Source organism: Haplochromis burtoni, unplaced genomic scaffold, assembly GCF_018398535.1.
Source record: "Haplochromis burtoni strain Fernald_Lab_line unplaced genomic scaffold, NCSU_Asbu1 Contig_89, whole genome shotgun sequence".
NCBI lineage: Eukaryota > Metazoa > Chordata > Actinopteri > Cichliformes > Cichlidae > Haplochromis > Haplochromis burtoni.
Genome location: NW_024582450.1, coordinates 1,605,005 through 1,622,967, shown reverse-complemented (window position 1 = coordinate 1,622,967; position 17,963 = coordinate 1,605,005). Strand labels below are relative to the sequence as shown.

At 40.3% G+C, this 17,963-nt stretch overlaps 1 protein-coding gene and 1 long non-coding RNA gene across 3 annotated transcripts in view; both read left to right on the top strand.

Annotated features, from left to right (window-relative positions):
- The window catches only part of aqr (aquarius intron-binding spliceosomal factor), a 46,509-nt gene extending 35,273 nt beyond the window's left edge, over positions 1-11,236 (top strand). The window contains exons 32-36 of one of the 2 annotated variants that reach the window (XM_042222626.1): positions 621-791; positions 5,389-5,474; positions 8,431-8,605; positions 9,843-9,953; positions 10,790-11,236. In XM_042222626.1, the coding sequence (XP_042078560.1) occupies positions 621-791; positions 5,389-5,474; positions 8,431-8,605; positions 9,843-9,953; positions 10,790-11,053 (807 nt within the window). In that variant the 3' untranslated portion in view covers positions 11,054-11,236. Of the gene's footprint in view, positions 1-620; positions 792-5,388; positions 5,475-8,430; positions 8,606-9,842; positions 9,954-10,786 lie in introns of both variants that reach the window. The other variant, XM_005942648.3, reaches the window with a different exon arrangement.
- Positions 11,237-12,174: 938 nt separating this feature from the next.
- Positions 12,175-15,481, top strand: LOC106633655. Its single transcript, XR_001337024.2, has 2 exons — positions 12,175-13,604; positions 14,854-15,481. It is a non-coding gene; the product is annotated as an uncharacterized LOC106633655 (long non-coding RNA).
- Positions 15,482-17,963: the final 2,482 nt, after the last annotated feature.

Sequence of the window (17,963 nt, the reverse complement as noted above, 5' to 3'; positions counted from 1 at the left end):
TTTGTGCAACATAGCAAATTTGCAGCCAAACACTAGCTTGTTAAATGTATCTTGCCTGCTTCACTATGTTATATATACTTCAATATGTATGAATAACATTCCCTTCTATGATGAACAAGCAGTAGGCCATTTCACTGTATCTTAGTTACACAACATGTTTCTGGTGCTGACAGCTGTTTCCTGTCAAAGTAAAATTTGTTGTCATTATACTAATACTCAGCTTATATACTGGTCTCATAACTGATGTGCAAAACACATGATGCACAGTAGTATACAACAGTGCAGGACAGGCTTATTTATGTATCATCACTTTTTTGGCTGATGCAAGCAAATGGTGTGCAGGCATGTGTTGTGTGTGACCAAGAGGCTGCAATTTACTCAATAGTCCCTGGTGTCATTATAAAATATGGTGGTCTGAGGTTATCAAAACCTCCTTTAACATGGTATTCATTAGGGACTGAGTTTCTTCTGGAGCCAGCTATAAGTGGCAGTTTGAGGGACTGCAATATGTACCACTTTAGCACAAGTTTCATTTTTCAGTCCCAGAGGTTGGGCAGCAATGGTTGTTTATTTCAGTAATATAATGTTATTCTGACCAAGCTTTCTCTCTCTCTGTTAAGAACCTGGCAGAGGCAGAGTATTCTGTGGCTCTATACATGTACATGCGTCTGTTGGGCTACCCAGCTGAGAGCATCAGCATCCTCACCACCTACAATGGACAAAAACACCTGATCAGAGATGTCATCAACCAACGCTGTGCTGGAAATCCAGTGTTTGGTCAGCCCCACAAGGTAAGCACCATTTGAAACAAACCAATTAAGAAGCAGCAGTCTTTTATGTGTCATGTTATCAAAGCACAAGCAAGAGGTGATTAAATAAACACACTGGATTATTGAACAGGTTTTGTAGCAAGTACTGGGTTTTGCGAGTATTCAGTCAAACTTATATATAACCTATATATGTGTAGGGCTACGACTAGCGTGTTGGAAACGTGTATCACACATGACATGGATAGTTTTTTCACACCTCCGGATGCCAGCTGCAGTTATTGCACCAACCTCTTATCCTCCATTGCACTGGGAAAGATATTCACAGCTCTCCAAGCATCTTGGAGGGATTTCCTTAAGTGTTTGTCACTCATTAACATTAATGTGTAAACTGTATTGTTTGTCTGTTCATTTTAAAAAGAGTTTTATATTTGAACTGGAGTTTATCCGTGTATAACTTAAAATACTATTTGAATTTTAGTGAATCTCAGTTTTTCACGGTGGGTAAAAGACAGAGTGGTAACAGGTAAAGCAAATTAGAGGTGTGCAAGTATTTGCAACATTTGTTTGACTGACTGTGAATACAGGGAGAGTCTGTTCATCCCTGAGGGATACAGTTAGGTTGTTTTTTTCTAGCCTATATTATTCCCCCGAACTTCTCGTCTCTCCTCTTTTCCTTTCTTTACAATGTGTTAAGTCAGCAACCCGCCGGCACAGTTTTCCTTCCACTTTCTGTTTGTACTGCTAAATGCTTTTACTCACTAGCCTCAGGTTATGCTTTCCTCGCTCTTCATTTTTTCCCGCTACACACATTGTCTCACCTTTCTTCGGTCTCTGTTCTTTTAGGGTTTTCACACACTTAACAATGTCACAGACTCTTTCGGCATTCCAGTAAGAGTGGAGTGAAAATGGCATATCAACAGTTATATAGAGCATTGTTATGTCAGGTAGCATAGGGTCAGCAGCAGCACGCCTTCAGTAATATTGCGATCGGTTTAGTTTAGTTGTGCATATTCTTTGGTATTTCTTTAACAGCAGGAGTGTTAAAGTGAGGTGGCTCTCAGAGCAATAATCCAGGCCCATCCAATCTCTATTTTAGAAGACATGTATTTTTATTTCCCACAAATGCCCAGAAAATGTAAATAGTATGTAACTTGAATCTTTTTGTTTATCACACAGTATTTTGTAAAGTTTACTGTCTACTCATTACTCATCTGTTCCTGCTGAGTACATAAAAAGTGAATCAAAAATATACATAGGCCGTTTTTGTCCAAAAGCAGGCAGACAGGAAGCAGGTTCTTCCAAGTATGATAGCAATTTGGAGGTTAGAATAGTGGTTTGTTATAGCGTCCACTGTGATTCAGTCTTTACTCATTCCATACTGTTGTGTCTGTATTTTTTGCTGTGCAACCCTACCTTGTTGTTTTGTTTTGAAGTACATTCCCTGCACTGACAGCTAGCCAGAGATTTTGCTTAGCCATGTGAAATGTCCTGCAATGTCAAGACATAAAGCATCATTCATTGTGCTCATGGCCTTAGTCAGTATGCATGCCTAGTAATAAAGTGACAGGAGTGACAGGTTGTTAGATTTGCTGAGATGAAAGATGGCCAGAGACAGAGAGGGATGAAATAGAAAGATGGGCTCTTGTGGGAAAAAATGCTGAGCAGCTGAAAGGTCATGGCGCTGAGCACTGTGTCCACAGTGTGTCTGACAGTGTGTCACAAAGGGTAAAACGGCACAAATGTCAACATCCAGCTTACTTTACTGTTATAACTTTAATTAGAAAGAAAAGCAGAGGAAGGCCAGTTAGCACAAGTCACAGTGCCAGCGTCAAACATGCTTGCTCAAGGTTTTTACCAAATCCCAAACAACAGTTTGCGTAAATACAGCATGTGCGCAAACACTTTTTATTTATTTTCCTGAGTTTTACAGAAAATATCCATTTGGTTCTCTTTTCTTTGATGAAGAAGTGCTGGAAGTCTGACTGTTAGAGTTTGACTATTTCGTTAGTAAGAAGATACATCAACTGGATCAAGAAGAGATGAATGCAGAGTGACAAAGTACCTATTTAAGGTTTCAGTCCTTATTCTGAATGACCCTCTGCAGTTGTCTAACTCTTCGCCTTGACCAAAAACACACAGCTTTCATATACTGAGAGCAACAGTACTAGCCTCTTTGACAACATGAAATGTGTAGAAAAGGTGTCTTAACATTTCCTAGCGTCATATTTTTTGTTGGGGTTTTTTCTTAGACACACAAGCAATACAAAGCTGTTAACTCTGGCGTCCCTGCCATTCCTCTTGTGAAAAATTGAATAATCCAGAGGTCTGACTTGTGCACATTCCCAGCAGTAATTACCATAAGTAAGACAGAGTAACAGAAAATAAGATGGGAGAGATCAGTGGTTGATCATCATCTAATAGTGTGCTATTGTCTCCATAAGAAGAAGGCATGTTGGAAGAAAACATTTGGCAGTGCAATAGCTGTTTGTGTATCTCACAGTGTATTCGCTGTGTGTATTCCCTTATGTCCTCGGACATGCATGTGCTACAATGACACGACCTCTGTAATTCTCTCCCTGGAAGATTTCTCATAAATAACTAAACACCATGCAGAATGCTATACCTCGGGGAGAATTTCGACCCGGGCTTTGTTATCACTTTCTGTAGGCTAAGAATAACTCCCTCTCTAAAGAACCACATTTGCTGCAAACCAAGATTCACCGTTTCTCATGTGTCAGTACGTGCATGCATACCATGGATGTGTAATTTGAGCATACGGCCAACGATATCTCCTGCTATTGTAAAAGTAACATATTGTTGCCTCTGGCCTTGCACCTGTTCTACATAGCAACAGGGAGACGTAAATAAATACCTCATTAGTCCCATCGCTCTCGATTTTACACATTAACACACACACACACACACACACACACACACACACACACACACACACACACACACACAGTCTCCCCACATTCCCTTCCTCTTATCCAAAATGAGTTTTGGAGAGGTTCACTGAGGGTTGCATTTAATAATAGGTGGTAACCACAACCACAGGATGATTTATTTAGCATGGCTAGTTACTGAATGCTGTAGTTCTGGGCCTGTATGGCTCCTCAATGGAAGCTGATGTCCTATTGATCCATTTTAAAAAGCGAAACTATAAACGACAGGCCAACTTCTTTCTGCCTGGCTATGAGTTTTTTTTAGCATGTGTCGTATGTAACTATACAGAAGCATTTTTGTGCAGTACTTTAAAAAAAGGACTTAGTAACTTGGCTTTTAAACTCAATTTTTATTTGGTTCTGTTACCATTTGCAAGATAGGGGACACTCCAGCTCTGATGTGTTTTTCCTTGATCATTCTAATACTGTGCTATCAGATTTAAATCGGTTATTGATTTAACAATTATTTATATGGATGGATGGATGGATGGATGGATGGATGGATATATACACAATGGGGATGGAAGGAATTATTTCTACCCAAGGCATAATCACTCAGTTATTAGTAGTTGATTAAAATAATTTAGCTCTGTTATTATAATTCTACTTAATATTTTTCCAGAATAATCTTTAAACATTGCAGCTTTTTTCCAGAGCAGCATACTTTAACCAAGCATTAACCAGTAACATCTCCATGTAACTTCTAACCAAAAACAACAGGAGCACCCAGCTATCACACTATTTGCATTGACATCAACTTTTCAGTCTATAGTTACACACATGCTGTTTACACAGTGTAGACACTGTGTAATGTGATTTTGGACTCAGATTTACATCCCTAAGATATTTCTAGTCCAACTCGGAAACACCACTAAAAATAGACACCGAGTGAAGGCTATATGATCATGAAAGAGCTTATGAAGTTGGAGCATATTCCATGTATACACTCTCCAACACTGTCAAGGCTGTGCACACTCAGTGTAGGTAGTACAGTATGAAAGTTTTCACATTCTTGCATCTCATCAAGACCAGTCCTTGTATCGAGTTTGAAGTGCACATGCTTTATGATAGCTTTATTACATAAAGTAACATGACTGACAAAGTCAAAACACAGCACAGTTCTTTATGTAGTTGAATAAGTACACTTCTCAGCAAGACAGGATTACTGGGGTATAAAAGCAAATTGGCTGACACGGGTTCCCTTTTGCTTAGAAAAAAAAATTCCACAGAGAAAGCCACTTCTACATTTTCTGTCTCCTTGAAATAATCTCTGATGCAGTCAAGTAGTCCCCCCTCCCCCTCCCAAGTGGCCCTGATTCCCAGGAGACCAGGTAAGAGGCTGCTGGTGGCAAATGCCCTTTAAGCCGTATTAACCCTGCTGGCTGCCCGTGTGGCCCACAGCGATAACGGCAGCAACAAGAAAGTACCTTTCCATCTCTTAACGTTCACCCTCAAAAAAGAAAGAAAAGGCAAAGAAAAAGAATTTAAGACGGAAAGCAGTCTCGCTCATGTTTTTAAACATTTCAGCTAAATCCCTCCACCTACCTAAAATGCAAACACTCATTTACTTTGCAAAGCGTATCCGCTGCCGGAGCTTAGTTAGCATATCTTTGATATTTATGTGCATTTGTGTGTCGTGTTGTTGAATAATAAATATGTTTGTGTCTGTACAGATTACGACAGTGGACAGGTTCCAGGGTCAGCAGAACAACTACATCATCCTCTCCCTGGTCCGCACCAAAGCTGTGGGACACCTGAGGTAATTACTTCTTTGCATGCCAAGCAGGAAAAAAAGTATCTGATCCAAAATAGCCTTCAGCTCTCAGCAGCTATTCTGCTTTAAAATACTTGTGTAATATGAAATACACCTAAGATAAACATCCTCCAGGGAAATAACACTGCAGAAAAGCTGGCACTTAATTCTCGTGAGACAGCTGCTCTCAGGAGGCTTTCTCTTTTTGTCATGTGTAACTACTGAATAAAGTTTGCTGAGGGAAATAACAGTGTTGCAGTTTTGAGGTAAGTATGAGCTTAATTATGATGCAGGGAGGATAAAGGTGCTTAAGGACACATCTATGGAGCTGACTGTAGTTTTTGTTCCAATTAAGAGAAATAATTGTGCTCTGATGATTAGGTTGACAATAACTAACAAAGAGTTCAGTTCTGATCAAAGGCAAACTGTAAAGCAGTCAGTATGATGGATAATCACTGCTCTGCTACACGCCCCTTCATGGCGTCTTCTTTCATTGGCAGCTTTGTTTTGTTTTCTCTCTGCTTTCTGTTCATTTGGCTATGGCCTCTTTGCCCCATGTCACTGAATTAATTTGTAGTCAAATGATCTTTCACTTCTCTGCTGCTGTGAGATTCCAACAACCAAGGGTTTTATACCAGGCATATGATCCTCAGCACTTCTACTTGACATGCCGGCCGCTGGCTGTGATGAACAGTAGCTGCTGTTGCAGTTGCACTGCTCACAGCTTTATCAGAGAATTGGACAGTCTGCAAATTGGAACCCGAGTGCAAATTATAAGCCATTCCTTTTGTAGCTCTGTGCACCCCACCCATCACCGTGGCCATTTAGCTAGCACAGAAAACACTTAAAAACTCTATTTTGTTCTTTCTTCTTCTCACAGATGGAGCGATTAATTGATGTAGCTGAAAATGAGAAACTGCAGCTGACTACAGAGAGGGGTACTTTATCTTGCTGGCAGTGCCTGCTCTCCTCTCTGTATCATTCATTTGATCTTGTCTTTGACTCGATATTACATCCCACCTTTTATACATTCTCAGTGTAGCAGTTTTTCAGTGCAGGGAGCGTACAATAGTTCTAGAGCTTCTATTCTCCTTGAATAAAACTTTTGGTAACACTGAGCTTCAAGGTCCTGAAAACCAAGCTTTCAGTAACTGATAATGTTTGTGGTTATTTCATATAAGAATGTTTGAATCAACCTTTTTGTGATTATTCTGTCGGGCTGCATCAAATTTCAGATTTGCTTTTTTAATTGTTAATATGTATTGTTAACTGTGAGGGATGTGAATAAGAAATCAACCACCATGAGTCAGTCAGAATAAACCATTAATGTAAAATATAACAGAAAATGTCTAGTTATGTCTGTTGCTATAGTTTTTCATAATGGTCATTCATATGTTGGCTTCCCTGACAGCTTGTGAATGGTCAGCTAAGTGGTTGAGAGAGCAGTGCTTCATAGGAGCTCCTAGTGCTGTTCATTGTGTTTTTCTTATAATGGGATCACTGCGGTGTACCACTGGCTTTTACCTCACAATCCTCCTCCCCCTCTCTCCCCTGCCCCTCTCCTCATGGCAATCCGCAGCCGTGACAACCACAGGGGATGCAGCTGACCATATGATGAGCTGACCCTCGCTTTGACAGGGGAAGCATTCCCGTGATACACACGGGCACGCTCACATGCAGGAGCACACACTTTGACAGGGCAGCACAAATTCAGAGATGCTCTGACATGCACGAACACACATGTGGGAACACACACCGTCCACTTTGCCCTGTCATGTCACAGCACAGTCCAGGTGGGCGTCTCTCCGTAGTGCCATGTCCACAGGCTATCGTGCTTCATGATTGGTTCATCTGCTCCACATGTCTGTGCTCATTGGTCTAGGCAGTGGTAGTTTGTCTCTGTGGAAATGTTTCATTTTGTACTGTGCCCCCATTTTTGCCTGAAATGTGCAGTCATTTTCACATTAATCTATAGGCTGCTCACGTTTACTCACTCGTACCCTGCACAATGGCTCCCATAAGCCTTTTTGTCATATTCACAGAACTCATCATGCATATTGCAAAGATTAATCCTCTTAATCTCATGAAGTGCTCAGGTGGACTCCACATTTCATATTTTTGGCTATACTTAAGAGTAGGCTATATAGAAAAACATGGCTGTGTGTCTTATTCATCAGCATCAAAATAAAGACTTTTGCCAGAGCTGTTTGAGTAAAAACAGCTTCTTCCTCAAATGCTTTCACCAATGTTTAATCTCACACCACAGACTTACAGGTCAGTTAAATAGTTACATGTTTTTTTTTATAAGCAAATTTAACTGTGCAGATAACTGAGACAATATAAGGATTCAATAGGTTCAAAGGGAAACCCCTTGTAAATGACTCATTCTGTGGTGTTTACAGTTGTCCAAATCTTCTCCCTCTCCTCATGTATGTGTGTTTTGTATAGAATGCTAATGTACAGTATAGTGGGATGTGTACTACGAGCAGTGTTTTTGCAGGGGAGCAAAGAGACAAGTATTTTGGCTAGTACAGCAAGCCAGAGAAAGCTCAGAGAAACGACTGCCTCTGTCCTTAATCTCTTAATACTACTTGATGGCATAAAAAAGTAACCTATTCCACCTACCCTTTCCCGTGCTCTCCTACCTCTCTGACTCCTTGCCTGAGGTGCTTATCCATGCCCTTTGTCTTCCATTTCTGTATTTCTCTCTTATCCTCAGTATTTTTCCCACTTAAGTAGTGCCGCTTATCCTTCACTAAACCTCTTTCCTCGTACACTACGCTGCCTTTTCTTCTCTTCCCCTTCAACCATTACTCGGTTCTTTCACTGTGATCTCTTCACTTCAGTTTTTGTTTTTGCCCCTACGCAGGATCTCTTCTCCTCTTTACAGTTTCACACATTTTACCACCACCCCTTCACGTCTTTTCCCCTCAAGTCAATCCTTTTTTCTGTCTCTCCACAGGGATGTGAGGCGTCTGGTGGTAGCCATGTCAAGAGCCAGACTGGGCCTGTACATCTTTGCCCGAGTGTCACTGTTTCAGAACTGCTTCGAATTGACTCCTGCCTTCAACCAGCTCACTGCCAGACCACTGCAGCTACACATTAGACCACACGAGTACTACAACCAGGAACAGCCTGTAAGCAGTCATACCCATGCTCATGCTGATCTCATAAAACCTACCATATTAGATCTGCCCCATTATTCTGCCCCATTAGATATTCAAGTGGGAGATATGCTGATAAGAACTGAGCTTCTTTCCCACGGTTCAGGCCAGTGCCTATTTCCATAAAATTCGTGCCGTCTTCACCATCCCACCACGTCATTGCCGCTACAGCCCACTGGCTCGGTCTAATTCCCCCCTTTTTATATTCAGAGTGGAATCTTCATTCCACTCAGAATATTGGTCCTCACTGGTCCCACTTCTTACTGCAGCTTTACCCAGTCTGGTAAGAGCATTCTGCAGACCAGCTGCAAAGATGAGAAACACAGTTATGGCTATAATTAACCCCAAAGGTCAGAAGACAAAACCACCGACTGACCAGCATGAAACGACCATTGTCTGGTCACAGTGTCTCACTGACAGGCGTGTTTGGCAACAGTGATGTCTAAAATACCCAATAGCCTCTCTGACACTAGAGTGTTCATCCCCATGGGGGACAGTTCTTTCGGGCACACACATGTGGCCCCTGCTTAGCCCATCTATCTAGAGTCAGTAAACCCCCGCTGCTTACACGCACATGTAGATTAAAAGTCAGACTTTGTCAAGCAACACTCAACTGGAAGTGTCACGGGCTATTTAACGGTGCTAACTCAGAAGCTGCTATAAAAAAACAAAGCTGCCTAAAGCTTCATATGGAAACATACATATTCGATCTATAATCATATGCAGTTATCATATTCTCTCCCCCCAGTGTTTTTAATGAAGGTTTTACTGCAGTGAAAGCACACAAAGTTAAACTGTGGAGTAGTATACTTTGACATGATGCCCCCAGGGCCTCTGTGGGCATCTCCCCTGTATTTAAGAGGCATCCGCCAAGCAGATTGAATATTCTGCTTGCCTCAGTCTTCAGTTTAGCCTGCAAGACTCTGTCTGCATACTAATATTATCAAATTAAAAACTCTGCATCCCTGACTTCTTTGGTAATACATGAGCAGTGATCACTGGAGAGGGAAATTTGTTTGAAATAACCAGCGGGTAGCAATGGGCTGCTGAATTGTAATTTCTCTGCACATTTTACCTCAGATCAATACTTAACCAAGTCCGTGTGCCTGAAAGAGTGATCCCTAGCAAGACCGATGAAAGTTCTTCATTGTAATTCCTCTCTGATCGCATCCTGGGCTGAAATCAAACTTCTTTTGTTTCTACCTTTCAGCGAGATACTTCTGGACAGCCTGACCAAATTGTGAAGAACATGCCGGAAATGGCCAACCTGGTGTATAATATGTACATGCACATGATCCAGACCTCCCAGCAGTACAGACAGGTAAAGACCACAAAGTGGACTGTGTGAAAGGAGCCATATAAATCAACCAGCAGCACACCTACTATGTTTATGATACTGCGATATCATAAAAGTTTCTTCTGTGATACACCTGAGGCAGTTTAAAAACTGGCAACCATCCTGCGTTGACACGCTTACAGATGTCATCAACTTTCCTGGCAGCTGTCAGCGCCTGTCCCCAGCTGCCATTTTTGTATTTTTAATCTTTAACTTTTAATGGAGTACAGTAAATAGGTCAGATGTAAGAAATGTAGAGAAGGAACGGGCTACACAGAACAATGTAGTTTTTCAACATACATTTATCATCATTTATAGAGAAATAATAGTAGATACTAAAAACATGTGTACTTAAAAGGAAGAGACATTTTATTATAAAGCTATCTCTATTAAAATACCCTCAACAACGAATATGTTCCTGTAGATACACCTATATGTCAAACACTTATTTGCCACGCTGTTACGAACACCTAAATCCAACTAATGCATTTTGAGTGCTGCAGTAAATCCATGAAGATAGTGATGTTTATTTTTTCCTTCATATGCGTAGACGTGTGTAATGTAATAGACGTTTTAGAGGCCACTGTTCATAGTGGTGTTCAGTGGCATTGTGGTAGACTGACAGGCTCTGCAAAAAGAACTTAAAGAAAATTGCAAAGGATGGACTCCTTGCAGGGTTTTTGTATAAGATTACATCAGTTTTGGCCGTGTGCTCTTTATAATCAGTTAGCTGAGTATATTTGACAATATAATGCCAAAAAAAGTGGAAATATTTTCCTTTGTGTTTTGAACATTTCCCTTTTCTTTTGGCTTCTCAGCAGCAACAGCAAGAACTGGCTCTGCCTCCAAAACAGACCCAAAAAGATGCTGGCGCTTTGTCGACCACTGCTACATCTAAGGAGCCACAGGAGGAAACCCCCATGGAGCAGGAAAACCCAGAAGGAACGGTGAGCACAGAGCCAAACTCGGAGGACGCCGGCGAGAAGGAAGGAAACAAGGATACTGACGGCCATGCTAAGATGCCAGAGCATCCTGGTAGAGACAGCGACAGCGATGGAGAGAGCGCAGATGAGCAAGAACAGTAGAACATCCTGACATGGGACTACCATAGAGGGAACAAGTGGATCCCCTGAAGAGAAATGTAGTGCTTAGTCACCTATTTTAAATCTGTTTTCTACTGAGAGAAGATCATTGTGATGTTTTGTTATTTTTTTCTAAAACATTTGATTTTTGTTACTATCAGTACTTTATTAAAAAAAATCTATTCAGACTGTGGCATCATTATACTAATACCATTCTATGGGTGTCCCACACACAACCAACACATACAGCTCTGTGCTAAAGTATTAATCCCCTCCTCATTTCCCCGCAAACATTTATATAAATACAGTATATAAGGCAAAAAAAGAGTTTGTACAATTCTAATAAGATTGAAAGTCAATATTTGGTATGACCACCTCTATTCTTTAAACAGCTTGAACTCACTTGCAATTTTTTTAAGTAGTCTCCGGGCTTCTTGAAGGACATTCAAAGCTCTTTGGATGTTGGCTGCCTTTTGTTCCATATCTGTCAAGATGATCCCACACTGATTTAATAATGTTTAAAGTCCTGGCTCTCGGGGAGGGGTCAGTCCAAGACTGATAGAAAAACACACAGAGAAACACTATCTTAGTGCACTGGCAGTGTATTTGGGATCATTATCATGCTAAAAAAATATGATATTTCCAATCACATACTTTCCAGATGGCATTTCATTGTGGATTAGAATCTGATGGTACTTTCCTTTGTTCATAATTTCATCAATTTTGACAAAATGTCCAACACCACTGGCTGAAATGCAACTCCAAACCTTGAGAAGTCTCCACTGTGTTCTACAAAGGATGATCTGATATCCTCGTGTTGGTGTTGTTCCCAGACCATCATGAAAATGTTGTTCCAGGTTCAACATTGCAAGTGACCAATCACATTGTTGTGACGTTATTCCTTTGCGCGCCAAGCCATGCGTTTATGAAATTCCAATGTTGCAAGGACAATATCAATTCTGCTTACTGTTTATTAAAGGGTTACGATTAGGGTCAGGGTCCGTTGATCGGTGGACAGAGGCGGTTTCACGCAGCTTAAGTACAGTTTTTTGTTTTACGCCGGTTTTTCCCGAAGTCGCAAAAGTATGACGTCACAACATTCTGATTGGTCACTTGCAACGTTGATCCTGGAACAACACCAACACGACGATATCAGATCAACCTTCTACAAATGTCTGCAAACACTCACTGTTGTTCCCTTCCCTGATCTCCTCTACGTACTTAAAAGGATTTAAACCAAACATTTCACATGTTTGGAGTCATTGCTCCAAAAGACCTGTCGTCACTGAGTTTCAGTCCATTTCTGGTGTAATTTGACATACCTTAGGTTTTCCCCATTATTTCTCTTCTTTTAAAAGATGGTTTCTTTGACTGATAGAATCTCTGTCATGATACTTTTATATATTCATCTACTTCATTCTGCATAAAGTACAGCTCAGATTTCATTGGCTGAGCCTGTATCAGCAACAGAAGCTTCAAAAAAGCTCCATTTGTAGGTCAGTCACTATATCCAAGTGTGCGTGTTGGGGGATTTCAAGTTATCTGCCATTCATGATTTGTGCACTAACAGCAAAGTGTTTTCACAGCTGAATAAATGTTAGGGTTAACATATGATGACCAGATTGAAGAAAACAATCAAGCAGGCAAACTATATATGTTGACTTAAAACAGCCGGAACTTGGTGATTTAAACATCAATAAATTAATTAAAATGAAGAGGTTAGCACAGTCCACAACCCTGCAGGCAAAAACACAGACCGGAAATTAATTCACTGTCATGCACCAGAGCATTTTATTTTTATTGTTACATCATACCTCAGGCAGGTTGATGGAACAGGTCAGCTGCACAGCTGCTTGTGCCTGGGTTAGTTAAAAGACCTGATGGAGAACCATGTGTTGCTGGATGTGGAGTAACATCAGTGGAACTCAGTCAAGTGTGGAGCCATGAAACGTCTTTCTTATTTCCTGTCTCCTGAGTGCAGGGCACTCTGGGTTAAGGTATAAAGTAGGTATTCTGGAGTCATAAGACACGTGTTTCTGTTGGCTAAGGAAAGGATTAGAATGAGTGGTTAGATAAGAGGTTACCTCTGTTGGCTCAGGACTTTGGGCACATATAAATTGCTAAAAGTTTTGACATGGAGCCAACAACAATATCTGTGTACTGTGTCACATAAGGATTAAATATTTTATAGGTTTTACGCTAAGAGTGAACAACTAGCCTAGGTGCAGATGTATCAAATATTCTGTTGCATTACCAGCTCCTAGAAACCCATGACACCAGGCATACTTTTCTCTTGAGTCACATGAATGTCTGCATTGTGTAATATCCTGCCTCTATTAAACTTCTGTTTTCAGCTTGCCTCATGAGAATTTAGTTGCCTGTGGTACCTTGTTGTAGTAGATTAGAGCTAACTGGTGGGACGTGGCTACTGCTCTCTCACACACACACAATCATCATCTCTGTGAATCTCCAGGAGGATCAGGGAGATTTTCTACAAGCAAGAAGGAAACCAGGTGCACACGTCCTCCAGAACCGTTCTTCTTTCCTGCTGAAGGTGAACATGTCTTTTGTACTCACACGGCAGGTATTCATTGGGTTAATAGCTACTTTGCAAAGCTCTCAATTCTAACCTTTGCTAAGGGCTGATTCATGAGTGAGACTAACAGCATGCAGTCGCACTGTGTTGAATAATCATTAGCGTTTTGCTGACTTGTAAGGTGAATTTAGAGGTTCTGATAAAATTGACATCTTTTAATAGGTTCAGATTTAGGGTGGTTTATTTGTGTTTGGTATTTGGTTATTTAAAGGTGCTTGTGATCAAATGTAACAACGCAAAAGCAAAAAAAAAAAAAGCTGAAGAAGAGGAATTTTAAGTATTTTCACATCATGTTGCTGTAATCATTGTACTTTAGTGGTTCCTCTACCTCGTCTTTTTTTTTGTTTGTTTGTTTTAAGTGAGAGCGTTTACCAAAGCACGGGATCCACCATGGGACAAACTCGTGTTGAATCTTTAATCTACTGCCCAACACTACGTGACAGCAGTGTCACAACAGGAAATTACACATTACATAGAGTTAAGACAGCAAAGCCTGGAGGGGAAGAGGATCTGACCATTGTGTCTTAAACCTAAACTAAGCTCAAGGAATCTGACAACACACAACACTTTCGCGCTCGTAAAACCATCAGTTTTACAATCTCAACTTCAAGGCCTGTCCTTGGGGCAGATCTTGTACAGTTTTATTGGACAAAAACATTTACAGCCTGATTGCTCAGGCATAAGATTGCATTTTGTAAAATAAAAAACTTTTCTCATAATTAGGTTTTTACACGTTTTTGCTGCTATACTAATATAAATCATCAAGTCAGATGTATGCACACTTTGCACAGTACAGTATACTTGTTATGAGTTATGATCTCTGCTGATCTGCTCATAGTGGCTGACTAATGTGCCTGCACAGGTCTTCAGCATTGTGTAAGTTTTGACCTCCAGTGGGTATGCAGATCTGGTGATTACTACCAGCTTAGCGTGCTTTGTCAAGACTGGTGCCTAATCCTGTACATACAGATCATTGACATGACACATTTCAATCTAATAATCTCCTATCATCACTAAAGAAGCACTGCCGCTCACAGGAAACACAGTAGCCACTGAGGTGACTGACCCACTATTGTATGCCATCTAAAGTGCTCTTTACCGCACAGTGTGTTAGAGCTGTTTAACTAAAGTAAAAGCATTTGCCTTTGGAAAGTGTGCCCACCTTGGGGGAAATCATCATTCTAAGCTTCTTCTCTTTTTTTCCCAGACTAAGATGGCCACTTGCGGGTCATGTTTCTGGTGCATCATATGGCTCATTGTTCTGCTGTTCATTGGCTGGCCCATCAGCATCGCTTTAGGGGGTCTCTACGGCCTCATCAGCCCCCTCACCACCTGCCTTGGTCTGGACCGACTGTCTGATTTACTCCTGGAGGGAGCTAATGTGGGCAGAACCTGTGCCAATAACATGAGGCACAGCAAGCCTTTGTGTTGAAATCCATCCTGTCTGATCAGGACCAGAAAAAACAGAGGTCGAAGCCTTCACCTCAGGAAGAACTGTTAATGTCTGATTTATGTGGAGCTATTCCAGCCCGACTGGTGCATAATTCCCTGAGAAACCTTCCAGCAACTTATGTCACAATAAGGTCCAGAAAGTCCTGGAAAATTGATTCCTCTCTCACTGGTAACATGTAATTAACTACAGATTTTAAATTTGCATGGGTTTGTCAGGAAGAAAATAGGCTTGCAGTGCATGGTCTGTGTTTGCTGTTTAATTCACGATGACGCTGCGTGGAGACGATAAGAACGAAAATGCCAATTTAACAATGAAAATATTTAGACTTGGTAATGTCTGTATGGAAATATATGGAAATGCGATTAAAACTGCTTTGAACTTGCCCTTCGTGTTTGTTAATTGACTTTTGGTGCACGTATTTTGAGGAAAATCCATGCCGTGAAATACTGAAAGTAAGTGGGGAGAAAGAGAGAGCTGCAGATTTGAACAGATTCATTTTACATTTCCTTCATTGAGTTTTATCTACCTGTGTTTTCACATTAGGGGGTCGCAGATGTTTGAGTCTCATCACAAAATTAATTAAATTGAAGTCAAGGAGACAATATTGAGACATGCTCTCTAGGTCATGCCAAGCTCAACACAGCTTTCCACACACGATTTACTTTCCAGCTAGCTTTCTTCTGATTGGCTGCCCCTCACAAACAGTATGTATGGACAGCAGGTAAGTGGGGCTTTGGGGCTCGCAACCATTGCCATGTTGCTAATATGACCACATTAAGGATATCCCTTCTCTTTGACATCATACAGAGCCGAGACCTGTCTGTTTAATATGAGCTTCCACTGCTGTAAAAGTATGCATACGACAAGAAAATGAGGAAAACCAAAACGATGACTTTAAATTATTGTTCTGGCCACCTGGAGGCAGTGAAGTAAGCAGTACACACAAATATTAGAGTTTTTAAAGATATGTATATAGACATACTTTGTTCAGCCACTGTCAGCTTTATCCCTGTTTGGAATTTGATGGTCACTGTTGCACGGTATAAGAATTTATTATTAGTAGTAAAAAACGTTTAGAGCACTTCTGATAACACAGCACCAAACTGACCACACTAAGTCAGCAAAACACTGGAAAAGCACTCAGAAAATAAATGTTAAAATAAAATGATTTACTGGCAGAGAGCTGCTAACCCTCGCACTTGCGGGTAGATCATAAACTTCTCTATCCGCTTCTCTAGTGTCAACTTTCCAGTGATAAATGGAGTGTTCAGAACCATTAGCTCAAAGATTGTCTAAGCTACTTCTATCTGTACTATTATTTCTACAGAGGAATTTGTAATAACTTTGAGACTGCAACTGGCACTGGACTAAACAATAAACTTGTTATGAAAGTTTTGAGGTTAAGGTTCAGTGTATAGACCCAATTTTCCTTTGCAAACATACATCTTAAGTAAACACTGAAAAGTTAAAAAAAAAAAAAAAAGAAAAAAAAGAAAGGGAAAACTCTCCAAAGAATTACCGTCAAGGGGGCTCAAAGTGCTGCAGGGCTGAACAGGCGTTTTGACATTGTGGGGTCCAGTCTGAGGAAGTTATTGAAAATTTTAAAAGTGAAAGCCCAAAGGAAAACTTAAATGGTTCTCAGCCTGGCTTTGTGAGCCAATTATAATTAATCTGAGCTATTTCATCCGATAATTGGATAATGTGCTGTTTGCTGAGCTTTTTGGACTTCATGCAACATAAAATCCAAAACTATTTTACGTGATTAAAGGCTAGAGCTATGTCACTGGACATTCAGTATTCAATAAACACATTATCCACTGTATAAGATAAATAGAGCCAGGTGTTGGACTAGCCAATGTGAAGATGTTGATCTTGTTCAAATCTCTGTATTGGCAGAAGGCAAAAAAGTAATCAGTATGTTACTTTTCTTTGATTAATAACTTTCAGATAAAACCGTACAACCATATAGTTTATATACTTTTTTGTTGTTTTGATGTTTATAATGAATTCTTTTCTGTTTCCTATTTCTTAAAAACTTTTCATTACTGGTGTTTTCATTTTATTCACTACTTTATTTTATTCTGTGTTTTATTCATGGATATTCAAGCATTACGCAATTCCACATTCTTCTGACCTTAATGCCCTTTATTCTTTGTCTTTTTCAAATAAACTGCCATAAAACTTTAACTTTGACCTTAAGTCAAGTTAAGTCTATGCTATTATTCCATGTAGTGTCTCAGAGGGACATTAGCCTATGTTTAATTCCATTTCTTTAAGGCTAATTGTTACATTCAACCCACATGACTCAGTGCAGTGTGCCGTGAGCTACCATGACAAATAGGGGAGGAATGCTTGTGCTTGACCAAACATTTTAGAGGAAGATCATGGTAAATTATCATTTTCATCTAGCACATACTAATTTAGTGACCGTAAGCCACCTTTTTGCTCTGTTACTGCTGTTGGGGTGAGTAAGATTTGCTCTAGTAAAGCTTTGTTGAGCCGTGAGACCAGCAGTAACTGTGCTCATGAGTTGTTCTTTTCTGGGAAAAAAGGTTACTACGAAAGCATAAAAGCTTCTTTCCCCCCCAGTACCCTTCACTTGTAGTAACCGGCAACCTGGAAAAGAACCAAAGCTAAAAGGCAAAAGGTAATGTGGCTCCAGAGGTTAAGTGGAACATTCCACTCTGGTCTCTTTGAAATGGGGGATCTGCCATGACTCATCAGCGAAAAAATATATTGAAAGCATGTGCAGTGGTGGAATATAACGAAATACATTTACACAGGCAATGTATTAATCACAGTTTTAAGGTAACTACAGTTCTCACTTGGCTACATATAAAAAACAACAACAACAACTATGTATA